Source organism: Siniperca chuatsi, linkage group LG1, assembly GCF_020085105.1.
Source record: "Siniperca chuatsi isolate FFG_IHB_CAS linkage group LG1, ASM2008510v1, whole genome shotgun sequence".
In the NCBI taxonomy this organism is placed as follows: Eukaryota; Metazoa; Chordata; class Actinopteri; order Centrarchiformes; family Sinipercidae; genus Siniperca; species Siniperca chuatsi.
In genome coordinates, this window is record NC_058042.1 from 30,916,136 (window position 1) to 30,936,233 (window position 20,098).

Below are 20,098 nucleotides of genomic sequence, written 5' to 3' on the forward strand. Positions count from 1 at the left end.
TCATAAAGTCAACTGTAATGTTTACTGGAAGACTTTGTAGCCAGAAGTTCAGGTCGGTTTTCCAGTCTTAGTTAAGACTAATTCAGAAAAAGCTGTTGAATAGAAGACTGGAAAAATGCCTTTTTTTTTAGTCATTTAATCCAGGCTATTTGTAGCAAAGGGCATCACAAGTTCTCAGTCTACAGTAATTGGAAATTGATTGTGATTTTTGTTTTCATGAAAGGAAGCAATAATCTTAGATGAAGCTAATGGCAAGTTTCAATGCGCTGTTAGCTGTTCAGTCTAAATATCTCATTGAGACTTAACCCTTTTCCCATTTAAGCTTAGCTTTACAGCTGCCTACTTACTCGCTTTATGGATTTCATACTTCAACCAAAGGGCTTTGTGTTTGCCAGACTTTGCTTGTTTTTCAGAAGCAGATATCAATACCGGTTTTTTTTTTGTTTTGTTTTTTTGAGAGCCAGCTGCCTGTGGCATTGAAGTAGTGCAGTTCTAACACTATCTTGCTTGCTGAAATCAATGTCACAGAAAAAAATCTAATGAAAATAAAATACATCATGCACAGAGGTCACTGTTAAGGCTTTTGGAGATAAGCAAGTTAACATGTTCCTGTATGGATAGACCCAAAGACAGGCTGACATGGCTCCCAAAGTGTCCAGGCACTTAAGGATCACTTATTTGAGAACTTGTGCAATATCCTGAATTGAGCTCTAACTTAACCTAAGGCCTGAACAGAACAAGCCTTACCACAGTGAATAATATTAATCCAATTATACATTTTAGAGGGATTATAAAATGTAATAGCACAACTTGATATAATGAGGGGCTACTGGTCAATAACAATGATATGAAATGGTTATTTCTTCATTAAAAAAAGGTTATGTAATGCTGAGATGTGTCTACTTCTTGGATTGGGAGTGGCTTTGGAGAGGGAACTGACTGATTGTGCTCTCACTTATCCCACGCAGACCCTCCTCTGTGCTCCCAGATCCAAAAACAGTCTCCCTGTCTGGCTTCCCTGTTCTACACCTTGCTGCTTGACAGCAGTCAAGTGAGACACAGATAGTAGAATAAAACCGGGAAATTACCTTTCCTTCAAAATAAAAAAGAATTATAATATTTCATTATCCACTTAGCCAACTTGAACTGGCCTACTAATAGTGTTAAAGAATAGGTTACACCTTGGCTAAATAAGGGACTGACCTAAGGAGCATGCATTCCGGTGCAGGAAACATATGTACAAGAAATCAACATCTGATGTGTATGTCTCTTGTATTTCCGTTTATTAAAGGGAAAAAATAAAATAAGCACTAAATAGTACTGTTACTGTTACTTATTGTATTACTTATTTTGATGAACATATGTGCAAATTAGCCTAAGGACTCAGGCAAACAAATGTGTCTGGACTGAGGGAAATAAAAACATTTGAGATAAAAGCAAGGTTTTTTTGAGCAAGTGGGCAGATTTATACATACTATTGCGCTTCTTACGTTGAGTGGTTTATTGTGAAAATCATTACCGGAAACCGCGCTCCTTTCATTGTAGCTTCTCTGACTCACACCTTGCTCGTGCCGACAGTCGCTCCTTGAGCAGAGGTTCTCTGTGACGGTTTCTGCCCGGCGGCTTGTTCTTCGGACTCTCCATATTTTTTTTGAATATCTTCAAGCGTGTGTGTTGACGACGTCAGAAAAACAGCAAGTGCACATAAATGTTTTTCTTCTCCCTCTGGTCAACCGGTTTATGTGACTGACCGAATTTGAGCTCTATCCCAGGTTGCCTGTGGTGTGTAACGTTAGGCTACTTTTTCACTCCTTAGGCTACTTGGTCCAATTTGTGTGGAACAGTGGGTCAAAGTTTTAACTGCAGGCTCTGAGTATCAGCAAGTCTTGTAATCTACAGGAGGAGACCAGAAACCTCGACGGCTGACAGAAAAACTACTCAAGGTAAGTCTACACACCCTAATACTACCAAATACTAATACTAAGGTTATATTGCTGCAGAAACAAGCTAGGCTATAACGTTATAACGCTATAAAATTCATTTTAGCGTCTGATATTCATTAACGACCTTTTAAAAAAATCTATTACGGTATCACTGTTAAATTCTATTTTGTTCAAATGTCTTTTTTTTTTAAATTAATTAATAATATATCATTACATTTAAATTAAATGATAGTTTGCATCCTTCTATTGTTCGTGTTAAATTGCAGCAAACCCGTAGTTACACTTAGCCTACTTTGACAATAACGTTTTTAAATTTCTCTGTGTGCGTTTTGGGGGCTGAATTCATGAAGACATCCTGATTATTTACAGTAAGGGCTCTGCCGAGCCCTGCGTGTTATTTTCTTTTCCCGTCATACGCCTACATGTATGACGAGATAATATTTTGGCTCATATTGGTGCTGAAAAGCAGACATCAAAGGCAGGTATTTGGGACTTTATGGCGCAGCCTTGCTCTTCTTACAGCTGTAGTATGCGGTTTCCTGACTGTGTCTCTGTGCACAATCAAAAGACTTCACTCAGTAAAAAAAAAAAAAAATACCCTTAGTGTGAAAAAGCCTTAAAAAAAACCCTGGGCACGGCCCCCAGTTTAAATATTTGTAAACCAGCACACACAGATCAGAGAAGCACTTGATGTTTAAAATTTTCAATGAGCAAATTACAAAGAAGGAGGGATTTTTTTTTTCTAAACGCTCCATCTCCTGAAATGCAAATACTACAGTAGATGTGTAACTCATTGCAGAAACTCCTTCTCATATGTGCTGACATCATTTTTCATAATGAGGAAAAGAAAGCCCCTGATGGCAAAGTGAACCTCGTGACCCACACCTAAGGCCACACTGGGGGTGATTTAAGCCTAATAATATGCTGGCTTTTGTCTGTGTATGCCTCTCTGTGTGTGTGTGTGTGTGTGTGTGTGTGTGTGTGTGTGTGTGTGTGTGTGTGTGCTGTTTTATTGATTTATTCATACCCCCGAAGGAAATATCTGCAGCATTCCACCTGCTCTTCCAATTTCCTCAGAGGACCTCGAGATACAGATAAAAGAACACATACACACTTGTGCAGACATGCGCACTGCATCACTATGGTGCTGTCACAAAGAATGCAAGGTCCTAACACAAATGTAACCTAGGGAACATTCCACATCAGCCATGTTACATCTAGACTTCCACTTCAACTTGAAACGAACATTTCTGCGCAGAGGACTTTGATGCTCATTCCTGCTTTGACACAGCTCCGTCAGGGTTTTATTGCAGTGTTTATTGTATCTGGTGAGAAGAAAAAAGTCTAAGTTTTTATGAATAATTTAATTATATGTCATGAGTCTCACTTTCAGAAGCTTCCTCAGTAGCTGCTCAGTACATGACCGTTTTCACACACAAGCCCTAAACACATGCTGTAAATCAGCATATCATACAGCAGCCATAGTTGCTTCTTGACTTGAGGAAAAATGGAAAACAAAGCCAAATCTTATCTTGTAGCCACGTTGGAAGCGGTGCACAACATTGTAGCACAGTGCATTCTTCTCACAGCAGCGCCTTTTGCAAAAAGACAAATGCAGATGACAAATGAGGTCAGTGTGTTACTTCAGAAGAAAAAGTGAGAAGAGACCAGTTTCCTCAACATGACTGTGTAGTGTTTTACTGTGCCTAGCACCATTAATTTGATTCCATGCTTTCTCTTGAAGGAAAACTCTTAAGAGCTGGAAAATAAACCCGACAGATCCAAATACAGACATTACATACCTAAACCACCAAACTAAACTGACTCATATTACAATTGTAAAATATCATTTTTCAAAGTGGTCTTTAACCTCCGTACCTTGCCTGTCATTGTGGCTCAGTGTTGTGCATAGAGTGAGAGCTGTTTGTAGAGCTGTTTGTGTGTGTCTATGTGTGCGTATATCTCTTTTAAGCATTGGCTTAAACAGCCTCCAAACCAGCCAGTGATCTTTGACCCTTATTCACGCTCGCTGTCACTTCAGCTCTAAGGCCTGACAACAAAGAGCAGCTTTTGTTCCTTGAATTACTCTTCCGTGCACATTCTTCGCTCCCTCACTCTGCTGCTTGAAGAGGAGTGGGGTAAATGCAAACTGAAACTCTTACAGGACAAATTCCAAACCACAAATTCAGTCTACTGTAAATGTGGGTGCAAGATAATGATGTAGGCTTTTCTTTGTGCCAGGCTTTGTTGTTAGCTGAACCTAAAATGTGCTGTGCTGCTGTGCAAGTACCGACTTATTCCAAGAGAAAACTGAGAGACGAAAAGTACAAATAAAACTGACAAGGAAATGAGAAATTGAATTCAGGTGAGCATTCAGCAACATGGAAGGACAGATATGAAAAGCAGTCGCAGAAAATGTGGCTGCTTTAAAAGCTTTGAGAAGGGCAGGAAGTGGTGTTTGCAAGGTAGTGGTACTGTACTGAAAACAGGTCCTGTAGGCTATATCGCTGGATTTAAAATTAAGATCTGAGGTGCCGCTGTAGCTTGAAAGTCAAATCAGCCTTTTGATAGTTTGGCCAACTGCAGCCTGGCAGTATTACAGTTCATATTAGCAGGCATGCTAGCAGCTCTGTGAGGCTGTACTTGTGCACCGTAGAGCTAAAAGCGAATATCAGCATGCTAACATGCTCACAATGATGATGCTAACATGCTGATGTTCAGCAGGTATTATGTTTCAAACGTGTATGTATTATTTGTAGTATAGTGTTTCAGATTTTTGCTCATAAACCAAACAAACCACTGGACAGATTAAAATTTCAGGGGATCAGGCCAGGTGATCACAGCATTTATCATCTGGGCACCATGGAAACCAAATCTCATGGCAATCCCTCCAATTGTTGTTGAGACATTTCATCAAAAAACTAAAATAGTAACCTCATGGTGGCACTGATGGAAAAGCCATGGGCTCACCAAAGTCAGTAGGCCTCATCCTCTGACCACCATGAATGTTTGTACAAAATTTCGTGGCAATACATCCAAGAGTTGTTAAGATAGCGTGGCTAAAGGCGAAGATAAAAAAGCTACACCTCCATAAATCTTTAAATGGCTCCGACATTACTGAGAGGAGATGATTCGTTGCCTGCGCTCTCTGTCACTCTTATATGCTGTCTGTGTCACACATTGTTTTGGCTGCCGCTCCACTGTTCGCGAGGTCAAACAAGACTTGTGATGATTAATATAGGCGAGTCTGCCTGAGTGCGATGGTGTGAGTCACCCCCCCTATATGATGTGGCGATGGGAAGACAAGGAGGAAATTTTACTGGAAGACACAAAGCGACAGACTGGAAAGTCAGGGGGTTACAGGGCCTGTCTCGTTCACACAGGCGTGGGCTGCCGGAGGGTATGCGTGCATTCACACATTAACACATATGAGCGCTCTATATCATCCGACATGTGTGTAGGAGGGACGAGTGCAGCGAAGCAACAGGTTTCAGGATGAGTCTGGGCTTGGTACTGAAAAATGAGAAATGCTAAGTCTACGGTGTGTGAGCAGCGCTCCAGTCTGCGTCCTGCACACTCACACACATCCATTTATGCCAGTCTTTGGTCAGCGCCTCTCTCTCTCTCTCTCTCTCACACACACACACACACATAAGAACTGGGAAGTGAAAGAAAAGGGGAAATTCTTGCGCTGAATTGATGCCTGGGCGCTGTGCAGGGACAATAGAGAGGGTGTGGGGGGAGAGAGTTAGTTTACTTGTGTTATGCCAGTACAGCAAGTTGAAACGCTGAGTAAGAGAGGGAGAATATAGTGGTTGGAGCTGAGAAAGTGTAAGTAATTTTTCTAATTTTTATCGAACCCCATACAAAGGAAATGACACTTTTTTTATTGAAATGCTGTCATACATACACTGTTAATGCTTTGAAAGTGTGACATTACAGACGTTCATGTAGGGGACACATGCACTTACACAGAAGGGTTTTGTGTTGCCGGTGGGGGAACTGAGCCTTCCACTGTTGCTTTACACTTGTCACTAGCTGTCTGTGTGTGGGGTGACACTGGTTTACTGTTTTCCTCTGGTCAAAGCTGACGTGGGTCACACATTAATGCTGTGAGTGAATTCACCACCAGTGTGATGCTGAATGACTGTTGTAGAATCTTGTTGATGAGTTGTGTCATCACTTCAACCCAAAACCCGACTATGTTCTCCTGGTTTGGTCTAAATTTAGCCCATTTGTAAAAAAAAATGTTACAAAAATTGTAACAATATAATGTTGTTTTATTATTAGTGACTTTTATTACAATATAGATTTTGCTGAAGTGTTATGAATTTGTAACAGTTGAGGATAGAATTGTGTCAGAGCTTTATATGGGATGGACAATCTGGGAAAACTCCTCTTAATTTTTAGCAGATGGCAGTCAAGAGGCTTTAAAAGTACCGTAAGTAAGAAATTTACAAAAAAAAAAAAAGCACTTAAATTAAGTGCAAAAGGTCACAAAAACAAAGTGGCGATTAATCTTGATTAAAAGTTGCTCAACGCTGATAAGGCTGTCATTTTTTCAAGTCTTAATGAGTTGATGGAGTTTGCTCAGTTGTCATGGAAGTGTCATTCTTACGTCATATAACGGCGAACCGAGCCATCTGCATGACGACTAAACTAAAGGCCGTGAGATGTGATTAAAAAAAGCTTTGAATTTTGAACTCTACACACTCAAGTTAGACAATGTTACTATATCGTGAAACTGATATTGCAGTGTAACACCACGTATACTTGACCACATCTACTTGATTATTAGGTTTGTGCCCTGCCATGTAGGCCATGGGGCAACCACATCTGGTTACTGCATGGCTAAGTAGACCGCCACCACATTCTTCCATCCACAGGGCTGCTTGATTGTGTACCAGTTCTGGGCTGTAGCCTCTGTGCCACATTCACCATGGTGATGTTCTAGGTCCCAGGTTAAATCCAGTGTAGCTTGCTAAACCACTACACTGCTCTACCCCCCTCTGTGAGAGGGTATGTGAATAACATGTTACTTCTTTATCATAAAACCACAGTGAAGGCACACCTTAGCACCTTTTCCCAAAAATGTTAATGTCGATCACTGTCGAAAAAGAGAAGTGACAAAACCACAAATGTTAGAGGCTGCAGTTTCACACAATCTTTGTGCACTTTAACTGAAGTGAAAGAAGTCTATATCATATTTATTATAGTATATTGTCCTTTTTTATTAGACTCATTTTATATTATATATTAATAGAGTATTATATTATAGGATGTGATAGTGTAGTAACAGGAAGATAGTATTAGGCCTACTTTAGAGTTAAGACTCACCTTCCTACATAGTCAGACATTTCTGAGTTCTGTTTGTCCATCTTTAATGCAGCTTCACACTCTATTATACTGGTTGATTTTGCCCAGAATAAGTAATAAATAAAATAATGGAAATATAAAACTATAAATATGCAATATTTCAGCTGGAGATGGTCAGTGCAACAGAACAGCGTACATGCACACGGGATTCAGTCAAAGTGAAACAGATAATGCAATGACTACAAACCGGCCCTTATCATAACTACAGCGCCCTCTATCTGTTGTTCCCTTCAGTGTATTCAGTGGATCTCATGGAGAATGGGAAGGAAAGTAAGAGGATGAAAGTAGCTCTGTCCAAACTAGCTTGTCACTAATCAAATGCTTGAATAATAATTATGTTACCAGGTCTCTGGAGCGTACGTTTGAAACTGGTGAAAGTAACAGTTGGTAATCAGGAATTTAGATTTCATTTCCATTGGGCTAACTGATCTATCAAACAAGGAAGACACTGACTAGAGGTTGTCAGCTTTGTGCTATGTGACAGCTAAGTGTCACAAAATTCATTGTAGCTTGTTGCTCTGCATTGCTTAAACATCCTTCCCTGTGTGTGTTTGTTTATCAGTCTGTCTCTGTGCGTCTCCATGTGGTTGTCCAAGGCTTAGGTCCCTCTCGAGTATCAGGTGTGTGCTGCAGCCAGCTGACCCCCTAGACTATGCAGCTTGACATTTTTCTCTCTGTTTTTTGTCTGTCTTTTTCTTTCTGCTGCTGCCTTTCTGCTTTGTCTGTGGTTCAACTGGTTCCTGTCTGTCTTGTGATGTTTAGGACAACCACGGCTGCTCTGTTTCCCCTCCAAAATCAGCTCCTGCATCTCTATACAAGTTCTCCCTGTCACGCATACTATACAGTAACTCCACACAGTCATAGCTTTATTACGTAGGCAACAAGTAAACCATGGAAATCTGTCTGATTATAACTGAAACTGAAAATGACAGAACTGCGTGTGGTTAATTGACACACTTCTGTCTGGTAACACGCTGGTAACTCACATGATTCTCAGTAAGTCTGATATGATGCAAAATTGTGTTTTTTCAGGGAACTTTAAATTGTATTCTCTTCTCATCTAAATACTGTAATGTCTGCAGTGTATTAATATTGAAACAGTTACAATCAGCTATGTTACTTTTTTTCTTGTGTGTGTGTGTGTGTGTGTGTGCCAGTTAAAGGGAAGACTGTTTCCATTGATAACAGCACAGACCGTTCCCTGTGTGTATTTTGAGCCTTAACTCATAGGAGAGTATAGATAACAAAGCAGGCGTCTGGATAAGAGTAGTATCATTAAAAACATATTATATCACACCTGTGCTACTGGTAGATCGGGACTTTTTCTTTTATATAGGATGTGTGTTTGCACATGCAAAAAATGTAAGAGAAAAGCTTGTGTTTCATTGAAATTTGCCTTTTACAGTTATAAACTGGCAGCAAATGCACACAGTGCTTGTTCTCCCTGCCGATGCAGAAATAAATGATAGATTTGTTCCTCATATACAACTGCATTTCTCTTTCTTTGGCAGTTGTTACCAATGGAGCCCCGACTGAGTGTTGTGTTCATCCTTATCATCCACCTCTCCACAGGTAAGAAAAAACATCTTTATCTTAATTAGCTCTTTTAGCCTCATATTCATTCTCACAACTGCGATTGTGAGAATGAATAGCTCCCCCATGCCTGCTTCTGTATGCGGTATATGTTGTCATGTGTACGGATATTCAAGAAGAGACATACTAAAACAATGCGTGATAGAAACTTCAGACATAGACCACATGTTTCCTCTGTGGGGTAGATGTTACCAGGTTAGATTTTGGAGCATTTGCTACATACATGTGCATATTTGTGAAGAAAACACAGTGACTTTAAACTGCTACAGCTTCTCTGTTTGTTGGGAGCAGTTTCATGTAGGAACTATCGGTAGAAAGAAAATAGTTCCTACATGAAACAGGTCACAGCAAATCTGTGGATTATCTTGAGTAACCGGGTCATGATTTCTGGAAAGAGACATTGCTGTTGAGTTTTTCAAATGTATTTTTTGGCGCTTTGAGCACCACAGGCCGAGTGCCATATAGTCCCATTATATAAAAAAAAAAAATGCAGGCATCTCTACGGCTGATATCTCCAAAACTCGGCCAAAACAATCTAGATGGGTAAATAGCACTACAGGTAAGAGGAAAAAGATGTATTTTTGATTTTGGGGTGAACTGTCCCTTTAAAACAAGGAAAATATTTTGCTGACACCCATGCAGTCCCACTTGTACCAAGGACTGTCTGAGGGTCAGTATCTTGAAGCAAGGCAGGTTATATGGGCTCCAGTAACGATCAATAAGACTTTGAGGTTGGGAAATGATGTCAGAAATAATTTAAAATCATATCTGTGGTTGTAAATCGCCCTTTGTAAACCTGTGCAATAAGAAAAATAATAATAATAATACATTTTATTTGTATAGCGCTTTAAAAGGCACTAAAGTTACTAGTCGAATTTTGCACTTGGAATTTAAATGTGTGTGCATGTGCAACTTCAGTGTCAAACACAGGCCCTCTATATTGGTGTAGCGGCGAGGAGCGCAATTGTGAATTGGTGAAAACACATCCACATAACACACATTAATGTTTTGCTCATCTGTTCATTCTGTACATTATTCATCCAGCTGACATGTGATCACACAGAAAAGTTTTATTCCGATCATGACATTATTACCAACGAGACAGAATTATGTGCCCATCAAACGTGTCGGTTATCATTAACTATTCTACACAGTTTCTGCTGCAGTGTAAATCAACAGGCGTGTTGGAGACTGACACATTGGAAACAGTTCACTCAGTCTCATGAAAAAAAAAAACCTTCTCTCTCCGCTAATAACTCCCTCAGGACCATCTGTTCCTACCAATCCTCTCCATCCAAAACACTCAGTAACCGGGGGCAACGACTGTGCGCGTCATCTTCTTTTTAACCAGTCTGGCCAAAGTACCGCCTGAAGCTCTGCATTCAATTCATGTAGAAGTGGCTGTGATTATCAACATCATAGAGATTATTCAGGTTAAATGTTCTAGTGTATAACAGTTTAAGCACCAACGTGAGAATTCGATTTGTTTCATTCCAGATTGTCAACAGTTGTTCTTGTATAGTCAGATCTGAACTGAACTTTTTTTAATACTTTATTGAACTCTAAAAATAATATCAGAAATAAAATAAAAAATTAAATGCAACATCCAAAACACTAGACCACATTTTTACTTTTATTTTGTGATGCCACATAAAATTGTGCACTATTATGCATGGAAACATTGTGACCAGTGAGTCAGAATCGATCTGATGCACGGGGCAAGTCAGTATAAGAGAAATTGCTGTTGGACAGAGACTGCTCCGAAAGGCTGATTTGCTGTGTGATTTTCATGTAAGGGGTCCTCTCTCTTGGTGGACATGAATATAAACCTTATATTCCCAGAGACGTGATTTTGACTTTTATTAAAGAACCTGAAGTAGACAGAATTTCTCTGCAACACACCTTTTTCACAGGTTACAACATGCTTTGAATTTTTTTTCTGAACGTCGTGTCACAAGTCCAAAATCTCATTGACCATGATTTGAGACCATAAGAATGTGGTTTCAAAAAACTGCTTGAAACAATTTTCAGAAAAATAACAGAATAGTCAGAACTGGATGAAATCCACTTTTTTGTAGTGTGAGCTCATTTATGTGGCGGTGGGTTTGTGTGTAAAACTGTTTGTTTCAGTATTGCATTCACAGCTCTTATTTAGACTGAATATGTATTTTAAATAATGTTGTAACACTTAATGGAAAACCAAACATCAAGCCATCTTTAGTCAGTGTGTGCCTGCTTTTGTTTCCTTCAGGTTCAAGTGAAAATGACCGGGACTTGAACTTTTGTGGCACCTGGCGCCATGACAATGGCTCCCTGAGCCTGATCGTCAACCTCTCCACAGGCTGTAAAGGGATCTCAATCTCAGCCAATGGGAGCGCTCTGTCCATCGATGGGCAGATCACGGCCCAGTGCAGGCGGTCTGATGTAATTCCCCTGGAGCTGTTTGGACTTGATTCAGAGAAGGAAAGCGACTTCTGTCTGTACTGGGAGCCATTGCTGGACCAGTTGAAGCTGCAGGTAAATCAGAAAGAGGAGGAAGGAGGCAAGATGAGGATTTGTTGAGGAGTGTGTTTCCATGCAGTGGGTTCCAAGCTAATATAGTCATTTTTCACCCATCATCTGGCTCAATAACATGAAAGTACTAGAAGACAAGTACAATTTTTGCCTTTTCAAAGCTGGCTCAATGTGAGAGGGTGTCGACGATTCATCAGTCTATAAAGGAGAAGGTGTGAAAACAAAACATCCAAACTTTTCATGGCAACTACAGTATCAGCTCTGAAAGTGAAATACTAATGTGTTATACTAAAATGCATATAGGTGAAATGTGTAAGACTCATAATACTACCAAGTGAAAAGTATAAATTGCCAGAACAGTGTGTAATGTGCACTGTATATACAGCACTGTATGCTACAGTAGCTTAATTGTGTTCCTCATTGAAGAAATGAATGAGGGTTGTTCCTTTTTCTTTTGTTTTTCTCATGTTGTTGTACAGGTCAGAGGAAAGAACCTTACTCTGTGCTGGCCTGACAGGGTGCAGGGCTCCTGCTGCACTGATCTGTCTCATGGCCCAAACTCTGCCGAAGCACCTTACGGCATCTTCAACGGAAAGGTCAAAAATGATGTAATCACCCACAAAATACTGACAGCCTACAAGTTCATTGGAACGTCCATCAACTGCAGTAAGGGAGAATGGATGTTATCTATTGTACATCTGTAAATGGAATATGTTTAGCAAGATGAAAGTTTTACTGATTGTACATAAACTGAAGAATTTCTGAATGATTTTCTGCTCCAATAAGTCAGTTTTTCCACGCTGTTAAAATATCCTTTTGGATGGATTACCTTTTAAAATTAAAAGTCTCAAGACTACATTCAACCCAAAATCCAAACATGATACAAATTGACTGTTTAAGTGTCACAGTTTAACATGTCAAATTCAAAACTGCTCTTTTTTTTTTTTTTTTTGCAGAAGTATTATGTGATCAAGCGAGCCACGGACCCAACCAAGTCAACATGTAATTTCCTCTTTCTTTTTTCTCAAATGCGTTTGCTGTCAAAGTAGCATGACAGTGTGTTTTTGTCAACATCCCTCCTCATATGACTTTGTCTTAATTGCTAAGCCCACTGTTGTGAAGCTTTATCTAATCAAGTGCATGAACTTTAACTACAAACAGGAAGCTAAGTTTATGCTATGTTAGGGTGGGGGTTACAAGAATAACCTTGCTTCATTTAAACGGTCATCTGAACTTGTGTGTGTCCAGGCGTAACGACACTGTGACGAGGTCCCAGCCTGTAGGGAATGTTGAGTATCCCTGCGCTCGCAGCTCTGAGGTGGACATGAAGGAGGATTTCAGAGGCTACAACGTCACACCGCCTGTAAGACAAACACAAAAAAAGAGTTGAAAGTTTGCTCATTATCACATTCAGAAGGATACCAGAACGTAAAGCAATATTTACCGTAAGATCTGTAAGGTTCATTTAGCAACTGTTCTGGATCTCTTCGAACACATGACATAATCTTCCTGAGCAGATGGAGTTTGCTCAGTTGTCATGGAAATGTAGATGCTCAAATTTCCATTTTTTCTCAGTATGTTAAGGACTTCCCGTCCATATTGGTTTACTAGTTGAGGTTCAAAGTTCATTGTTGACCATGGAAACGGAAGTTGAAAAAAACACTCTCCCCACAAGCACAAGCATTTAGTAGCTGTTCTGGAGCTTTCAATCTTCAACATATAAACTGCCGTTTCTTGGGTCAAGAATAAACTTTGAACTTCAGCGTTGACACTGAGTATCAGGTCATGTGTTAACATACGCTGTAGTCTACACCGGCCACATCAGCAAAACTGTGACCACACTGGTTCCATCTTAGTTGCAGTTTTGCTGCATATTCAAAAATGAAGCACATTTCCTCTTAGACACAAACAGAAACTAAAATTCATGAGTTAGTTATGCTCTTATGGCCGTTTTGCTGGAACCATGGAATAAAAGGGAAGATTTTTCAGCATGAATGAAACACGGCAGTTTTTTAGTTTCATAGGCAATCATTCATAACAGTGATTATTCCTTAGTGACTTCATGCTATTCATATAACTAGTAATAACTAGCCACTGACTAATATTTCTTCGTCAGTGGCAGCGATGTGTAGAAAGCCTCTCAGTTCACATGCAGAGTAATCAATTAATTCAGAAAGTAAGTCACTTACATATTCATTTATTCACTCAAAGTCTATTTTTCCTGTAGCAGTGGACACAAAGCATTGCACAAAGACTTGTCTCTGCTCTACAGTATAATACAGCTCAAATGAGTAGGCTGCTTCATTCCTGTAACTGTGTGCGTCCACTTTTAATCAGGGGCTTACTTTATAGCAGGTTTTTCTTAACATTTCCATTCAAGTTGAGGGTGGCGGTGATTTAGTTGAGAAAATAGGTGAGAGGTTAACCACATGAAAGTGAATTATAGCAGCATGTTACTGACAAGTAGAGGATGGATTTTGAAAGCTGACATTCGTCCTTCAAACTATCTTAAAATAGGGCCATTTGTGTAAATACCCAGCAATCCACATACAGATCTACTAATTACAACTGGGAACAGCATGGGGCTGTGAGAGCAGCAGGGTGGTACAAGTTGTGTCCTTGATTTAACTCGAAATTTGAAAAAGTGAAAACATTTTATTTTGTTATATATAAATAAAATGTTTTCACTTTTTTAAAATTTTGAGTTAAATCAATACTGGTATGATTAGCCCGTTTATGGCTAGTGGATTATGGCTAGTTTATGGCTAGTGGATCGCCTTTTCGTTTTTCATGTACTGACTTGAAAAATGAATCAACCCAAAGCCTGTGTGCCGTCTCTAACTGTACGATGTCGCGGCCCTTTTCTCTGTATATATTCTGTTTTCCAGGCCACTAAAGGTGTATCTGCAGAGTCCAGTACCACTGTCTATATCCCCCCCGCTCTAAAACAAGCTGCAAAAAAGACCAGCAAAGTAGTCTGCACTTTCTTCAAAAACAACTCCCTGTTCCAGGTAAGACTGTTTGCCCGCCCCCCTTGTTACCACCCATTTGTCGTGATCCGAGCTTAGACTTTGAAAAAATACACCACTTCTACTGACAGGAATGCTAAAAGACTGAAATACTTTTGTTCTTGTGTGTGAGGCTGTATTATATGAGGGGACAGGTAAAGATATGTGTGTGTGTGTGTGTGTGTGTGTGTGTGTGTTCCAGGAGGGTCACAAGGAGGCCAGGATTCTTCATGATGTGGTGGGAATCACTGTGGAGAACGAGGTCATCGCTGATCTGTCTGAGCCAATTAAGATCGGCTTTCACCATGATGTCATACCTGTAAGTCTGCTTTTTTGTGCCCTTTCATCTGTATAAGTGTTGTCAGTGTCCACTTTATATTGTCTAAATCTGTACTTTCAAATGTTAAATCAAGTTTAAAACTACGGTAGTGGAATCTATTGAACACTAGAAAAAAGTCTCCCATCCAAAATTCAGCAAGTATTGATGCTACATACAGAGAGCTGAATTATTTGGTTAACTAAATTAAGGGGAAATATTTGGTGGCCACAGAACAGTAGACTTGGATATGTTTCCTGAAATGTTGCAGAACTCAGATGTTTCCCTAAAACTGCAATACAACTGGATCAAATGTTCTGTTGGTTCTTTAGTGTGTGTGCCGTACATGTCAGTTAACTCACAAGCTTCTCAAATGTGGGTTTGTTGCGAATGCTGTTGAAAAAAAGAAGATGCTCCTTTTCAGTTCCATGACGTCTGCTCCGCGCTGTCCACCCCATCAACGCAGATAACACACAGAAACCACGTGATGGTTTCTTTTCTTACCTCACATCTTGCGAAAACAGATGGTGTTTTTTATATGCTTAGGATAGCGTGTTGCTTCCTTTCTGCAATGCACACTTGCCCATAAACCCACATTACCTTTTCTGTATTGTTAGTACACTGTGACTTGAACTATCTGTGGTGATGTGGTGAAATGCAGAAAGGTTTTGCATGTAGGACATAAGTAATGAATGCAACTATTTACAGTTGCTGAAACTTTGTTAAAATGATTACAGCTCACGTCTATCTCTCCTCTTTATTTCAGAAAACGCATTCAAGGAAATGTGTTTCATGGGACACCAAGAAAGGTTGGAACCCTTCAGAATCAAGCTTATAAACAATATTCATTCAAGACATATCTGTATTTCCCTGTTTATTTACTGTAACTCCCATAGAAGACAGTGAAGTATGTTTAAATCTGTATTTTCTTTGTGCAGATCCATTGGAGGTCAATTGGTTGGTGGATGGATGTGAGACACAAAAGAAAGGAGAAGAACACACCGAGTGCCTCTGTAACCATCTGACTTACTTCACTGTACTAGTGGTAAGACATTTTTAAACAAGAAACAAACATACAAGACAGAGAGAAAGAGAGTAATACGATGTAGGAAAACGTTTATACTCAGCATTATTAACATTACAGACCTACAAAAATCAACATCTATACACGATTTTACACACACAGACACTCAAACATCAATTTATAGCAAAGAAACATACAAAAAATACATAGAAACATATACACTTGTATTTTTGGTGTATGAAGGCCCTGTTGCTCTGCTCATTGCAATGTGTCCCGACAGCAACTGGAGCCTCGCCCAGTGCGCCACCTCCTGGCACTGACCGCCATTACATCTCTGGGCTGTGCTGTGTCTGTGATCAGCTGTGTTGCTCTCATCATTTATATCTGCAGGAAGAGGTAACACTACTTTCTGAGGGCTTATGCAGTTTATCAAAAAAAGATCAATCATTTTTAACAATTAAGTAACCTTCTCATTTCCATTCCACTCTCCCTCTAGCAGGCGATCAAAGGAGCAGTCCACACCTATCCACCTGGGCTTAGCTGTCTCTCTTGGCTTCCTCAATCTGCTCTTCTTTTTTACTGGGGTCCTGGCCAATGTGGGAGGGGAGAGCGTGTGCCTCTGGCTGGGCGCGGGCCTCCACTACACCCTGCTCAGCTCCTTCACCTGGATGGGCATAGAAGTTTTCCACACCTTCTGGTTGGTCTACATGGTTTTCAGCCCCTCCCTAAAGCCCTATGTATGGATCCTGGTCGGCATCGGTGAGTGTGTGAAGTAACATTTCAAAAGAAAATAAATAAATAAATAACCTTACTTCATGGTACTTTTAGGTAAAGATGATATTAACGTATGACCTTGGAAATTATTTCCCAGGTTTCCCTGCTGTTCCTGTTATCATCCTGGCTGCAGTAGGCGACATTTATGGACTGAGAGAGGTGGTGCCAAGCGATGACGTATCCAATCCTTATCTGATGTAAGCAAGATTATCTGGGCAAAGATATTTGCTGTGGAGAAACATATGCAGTGATGCCTGGATAATGTACAAATAAAAGTAACAGTAAATCACAAAGTTACACACCCCATGTTTTGACAGTAGCCTTCAGCAGAGCAGCGGTGTAATGTCACTTTCAGAAAACCTGCCATCTTATTTGGGATTAGTTGCTTTTCCTTCTCTGAGTGTATTTGGTGTTTGCAGGTGCTGGATGAAAAATACCCACAAGGCCTTGCTGGCCCACTACTTCACCAATATGACAATCCTGTTCATCCTGGTGTCCTCGGGCATTGTGATGCTCCTCCTGGTCTATAGGAAGATCCGCATCAGGGATGAATGGAGGCAGAACCGTGTGGCGTTTCTCAGCATCTGGGGCCTCAGCTGCCTCTTTGGGACAACTTGGGGTCTGACCTTCCTGGACTTTGGACCTCTCGCTGACTTCATCCTCTTCCTCTCCTGCATCCTCAACTCTTTTCAAGGTCTGTGCTTGCGGCATACTGTTCCAGTTAAACACATGTTCAGTCAGTCCAGATTGCACTCGGTGTTTATATTATGTTATATTCAGCTTTGCAAGCATGAGGAGCTTGGGCCTCTTTCAACTTGTGTTTTTTCTCCACAGAACTATCACGACTCGCATTTTCAGGCATTATACGCTGTAACCAGACTTTATGGCATTGCTGTCACCTAGGCAAATATACTGATCCAAAGGATGAAAAGACTTTAAATAAATAAATGTTTGTGTAGTTTTACTGTATCATTGCCACCTTCACAGTGGGTTTAACTATACAGAGTGAGTCTTTGGACAGGGCTATTTTCATTTTTGCCTCAGAGATTGATGAGTGTGTATTTGGAGCCAGTGGTCCATTGTATCAGTGTGGGAATGAGACAATGGCCCTGGTTAATCAAGGCATTCTGTTACTGGTGCCTATCAAAAGAAAAGCTGTTTCCTCTCACATGCAGCACGCTTGTTTTTGATTCAGGTCCAAGAACTCCACTTATTAACCCCATTTTTGCTGCACAACTACAACCAAGCCTAAAGTGATGAGCTGCAACAAAACTGGCTCTTAATTGACTCACTCAGGACTAAAACCTGGGATTACTGGCAAATTGTTCCTTTATCAACAGAGCAAAAGTAAAATGTAGTCGAAATGCTCACAGTCTTTGTGGAGTAGAGTTTCTTAAAAATGTTTAGGATACACATACCAACATCCTGTGACAGCTAATGAAGCTTTATTTAGATTTCACGTCTTCACAGTGCAGGCTCATTTGTTTCAAAAAAAGTGGCAATATCGTAAATATTGTATATCTATTTTGATTTGAGGCTGATTAGTTTAGGAAGAGTTGTGTTTTTTTTTCGCTTTTAGATTGTTTGTCTTGTTTTACATTGCTGCAATCACATAAAGTAAATGTAAGTATGCCTTTACCTACCTTGAATGTGTCTCTTCCTTCCACTTATTACATCGGCCTTTGGCCCAGTGATCCTGAAAATGTAAAACAGATCGAGACAACAAAGGATTGAACCTTGGTTCTGCTCTGTTCCCCCAGGCTTCCTCCTGATGCTGCGCTTCTGCATGCTGGACTGGATGCGGAAACAGGCTGGTGGCTCTGCTCTAGCCAGCACCAGCACCGGATCTACCAGACAACACATGCTAAAGGCCCAGGAGAAGAGTTAGATGGACTAAAAAAAAAAAAAGGGTGGCACAAAATAAAGTGGAAAAGCTGCAGCAGTCAAGCATTTTATGTAAAATACAGTCTTCTTATCAAAGTAAATGACAAAATGGAGAAGAATGTCCCACCACTGACTGCGACACTGTAGATTCACTGTTTCCTCTGCTGAAATTCTCGTCGGGTGTAGTAACTGCTGGGAAATCTGAGTAACAACCCACAACTGAAGCGTGAACTTCAAAGTGACTCCAAAAAGCTGTGAGCGAGCTCTCCACCTATCCGACACCTCTCATTCTTCTGGTGTCCTTTGGTGTTAAACATCACAGACCAGTTGGTAAACACAAGCACACTGAGTGCAATTCACAGACATCACCTTATTGGATATTTAAAAACTGACGTGAAGTGGAGGTAATTCAGTATTACTGTCGAGGTAATGATGATGAAATGGTAGGTCAGCACTTCCACCACTAGAAAGTCTAATAGCACCAACTCATCATGTGGCGTGGGCTTCATCAGTCATTCGTATTTTTGTTTAATTAGAGCTGCAGATGGCACTCACATGGCTGGAGATCATTAACACCTCGCTGGAAGTATTTTAATCAATCCCATCCACTTTGCAGTCATAACAGATGATTACTATTACTACTATTACTATTGAACTTGATTACTTGATTTTTCTTCTCTGGGACAGTCAAGAAGCAATGACATCATCACTCAGGAACTCATAATACAGGCCTGGAGCCTATATTTGTACAAAACCTAGACTGGGTCTAGTTATAGATGGGAAAGAATTTATTTGAGATTTTAAATTGTAAGCTGGGCATAAAGTTAAGCTTTATTTCCAGACAGGGAACCACAGGGAAGTGAAATGATTGCAGGTTACTGTGCTGTGATTCCCATTGTATTGTCTGTAAAGAAAAACTATATATTATTATTATTGAAGCTCTCCTTGAACCTTAGATAAGCTTTGTATTTTTTATTTTGTACTGTGTAAGCATTTGTTTTGTAGCACATTTTAGCCTTTTAAAGTAGCACTTTAGATTTTCCTTTTTTTATGTACTTGTGCCTCAATGAGTTGTCTTTTGTATTGTTCTAATATGCATAATAGAAGAGATTTCATATATGGTAAGTATGCTTTGGAAATAGCTGAATGTTTTATAATAGATGACTTTAGGATGACTCCATATTTTTTTCCAACCGTATTCAGACCTTCAGTCAAAATAATTCTCATAAAATATAATAATTATCAGGTCTTCACCATCAAAATGGACCAAAATGCATTAGTTTAAACATTTCTTTAATCCCCAGTAAAACCCACAAGTGAGTTTTTAGAATCTGTGATATTTGCACTAGTTTATTTTCTAAAGTGAAATTTCATGTCACTCAAATTATTGTGTATATTTGATTTTTCTTTTGTGGATGTATATAAAGTATTAATAAAAAAGTGAAAAAGAAAGTAATGGCTGCGTGTTTGTCTAAATGTGAACGTGCACCAGTGCAAAGTAAGCACATTGGAGGCTTGCTGTTTTCCTGCTCAGTCGTCCCTCCTTATCTTTGCCTGCGTGTTTCCTCCCTGGAGGTTTTAGATTGTTGTTCTCTTCACAAACATGCTGCTTGTTTGCCATCGAAATTCTCAGCGTCTCTGCTACTATGTGTGCCTACAGTCCCCC

General features: G+C 39.9%; 1 protein-coding gene across 2 annotated transcripts; it reads left to right on the forward strand.

Annotated features, from left to right (window-relative positions):
• Positions 1–1,558: 1,558 nt before the first annotated feature.
• Positions 1,559–19,884, forward strand: adgrg1 (adhesion G protein-coupled receptor G1). 2 transcript variants are annotated; one of them, XM_044199121.1, is made up of 15 exons: positions 1,559–1,943; positions 8,831–8,891; positions 11,164–11,429; positions 11,906–12,092; positions 12,383–12,428; positions 12,675–12,789; positions 14,315–14,437; positions 14,637–14,753; positions 15,517–15,559; positions 15,689–15,795; positions 16,055–16,170; positions 16,274–16,533; positions 16,646–16,745; positions 16,968–17,242; positions 18,309–19,884. In XM_044199121.1, the coding sequence occupies exons 2-15, from the start codon at positions 8,840–8,842 to the stop codon at positions 18,434–18,436; spliced, it is 1,935 nt and encodes a 644-aa protein (XP_044055056.1). In that variant the 5' UTR covers positions 1,559–1,943; positions 8,831–8,839; the 3' UTR covers positions 18,437–19,884. The 2 variants fall into 2 exon arrangements, with proteins under 2 accessions (XP_044055056.1, XP_044055048.1); XM_044199113.1 differs by having other exon boundaries at positions 1,560–1,943; positions 16,271–16,533.
• Positions 19,885–20,098: the final 214 nt, after the last annotated feature.

Bases quoted from the DNA above. Each gene is read 5' to 3' on its own strand.
- adgrg1 (XM_044199113.1), top strand. From the start codon at position 8,840: ATGGAGCCCCGACTGAGTGTTGTGTTCATCCTTATCATCCACCTCTCC. The intron at 11,430-11,905 runs GTAAATCAGAAA...GTTGTTGTACAG, and splicing joins TGGACCAGTTGAAGCTGCAG to GTCAGAGGAAAGAACCTTAC. The intron at 12,790-14,314 runs GTAAGACAAACA...TCTGTTTTCCAG, and splicing joins GCTACAACGTCACACCGCCT to GCCACTAAAGGTGTATCTGC.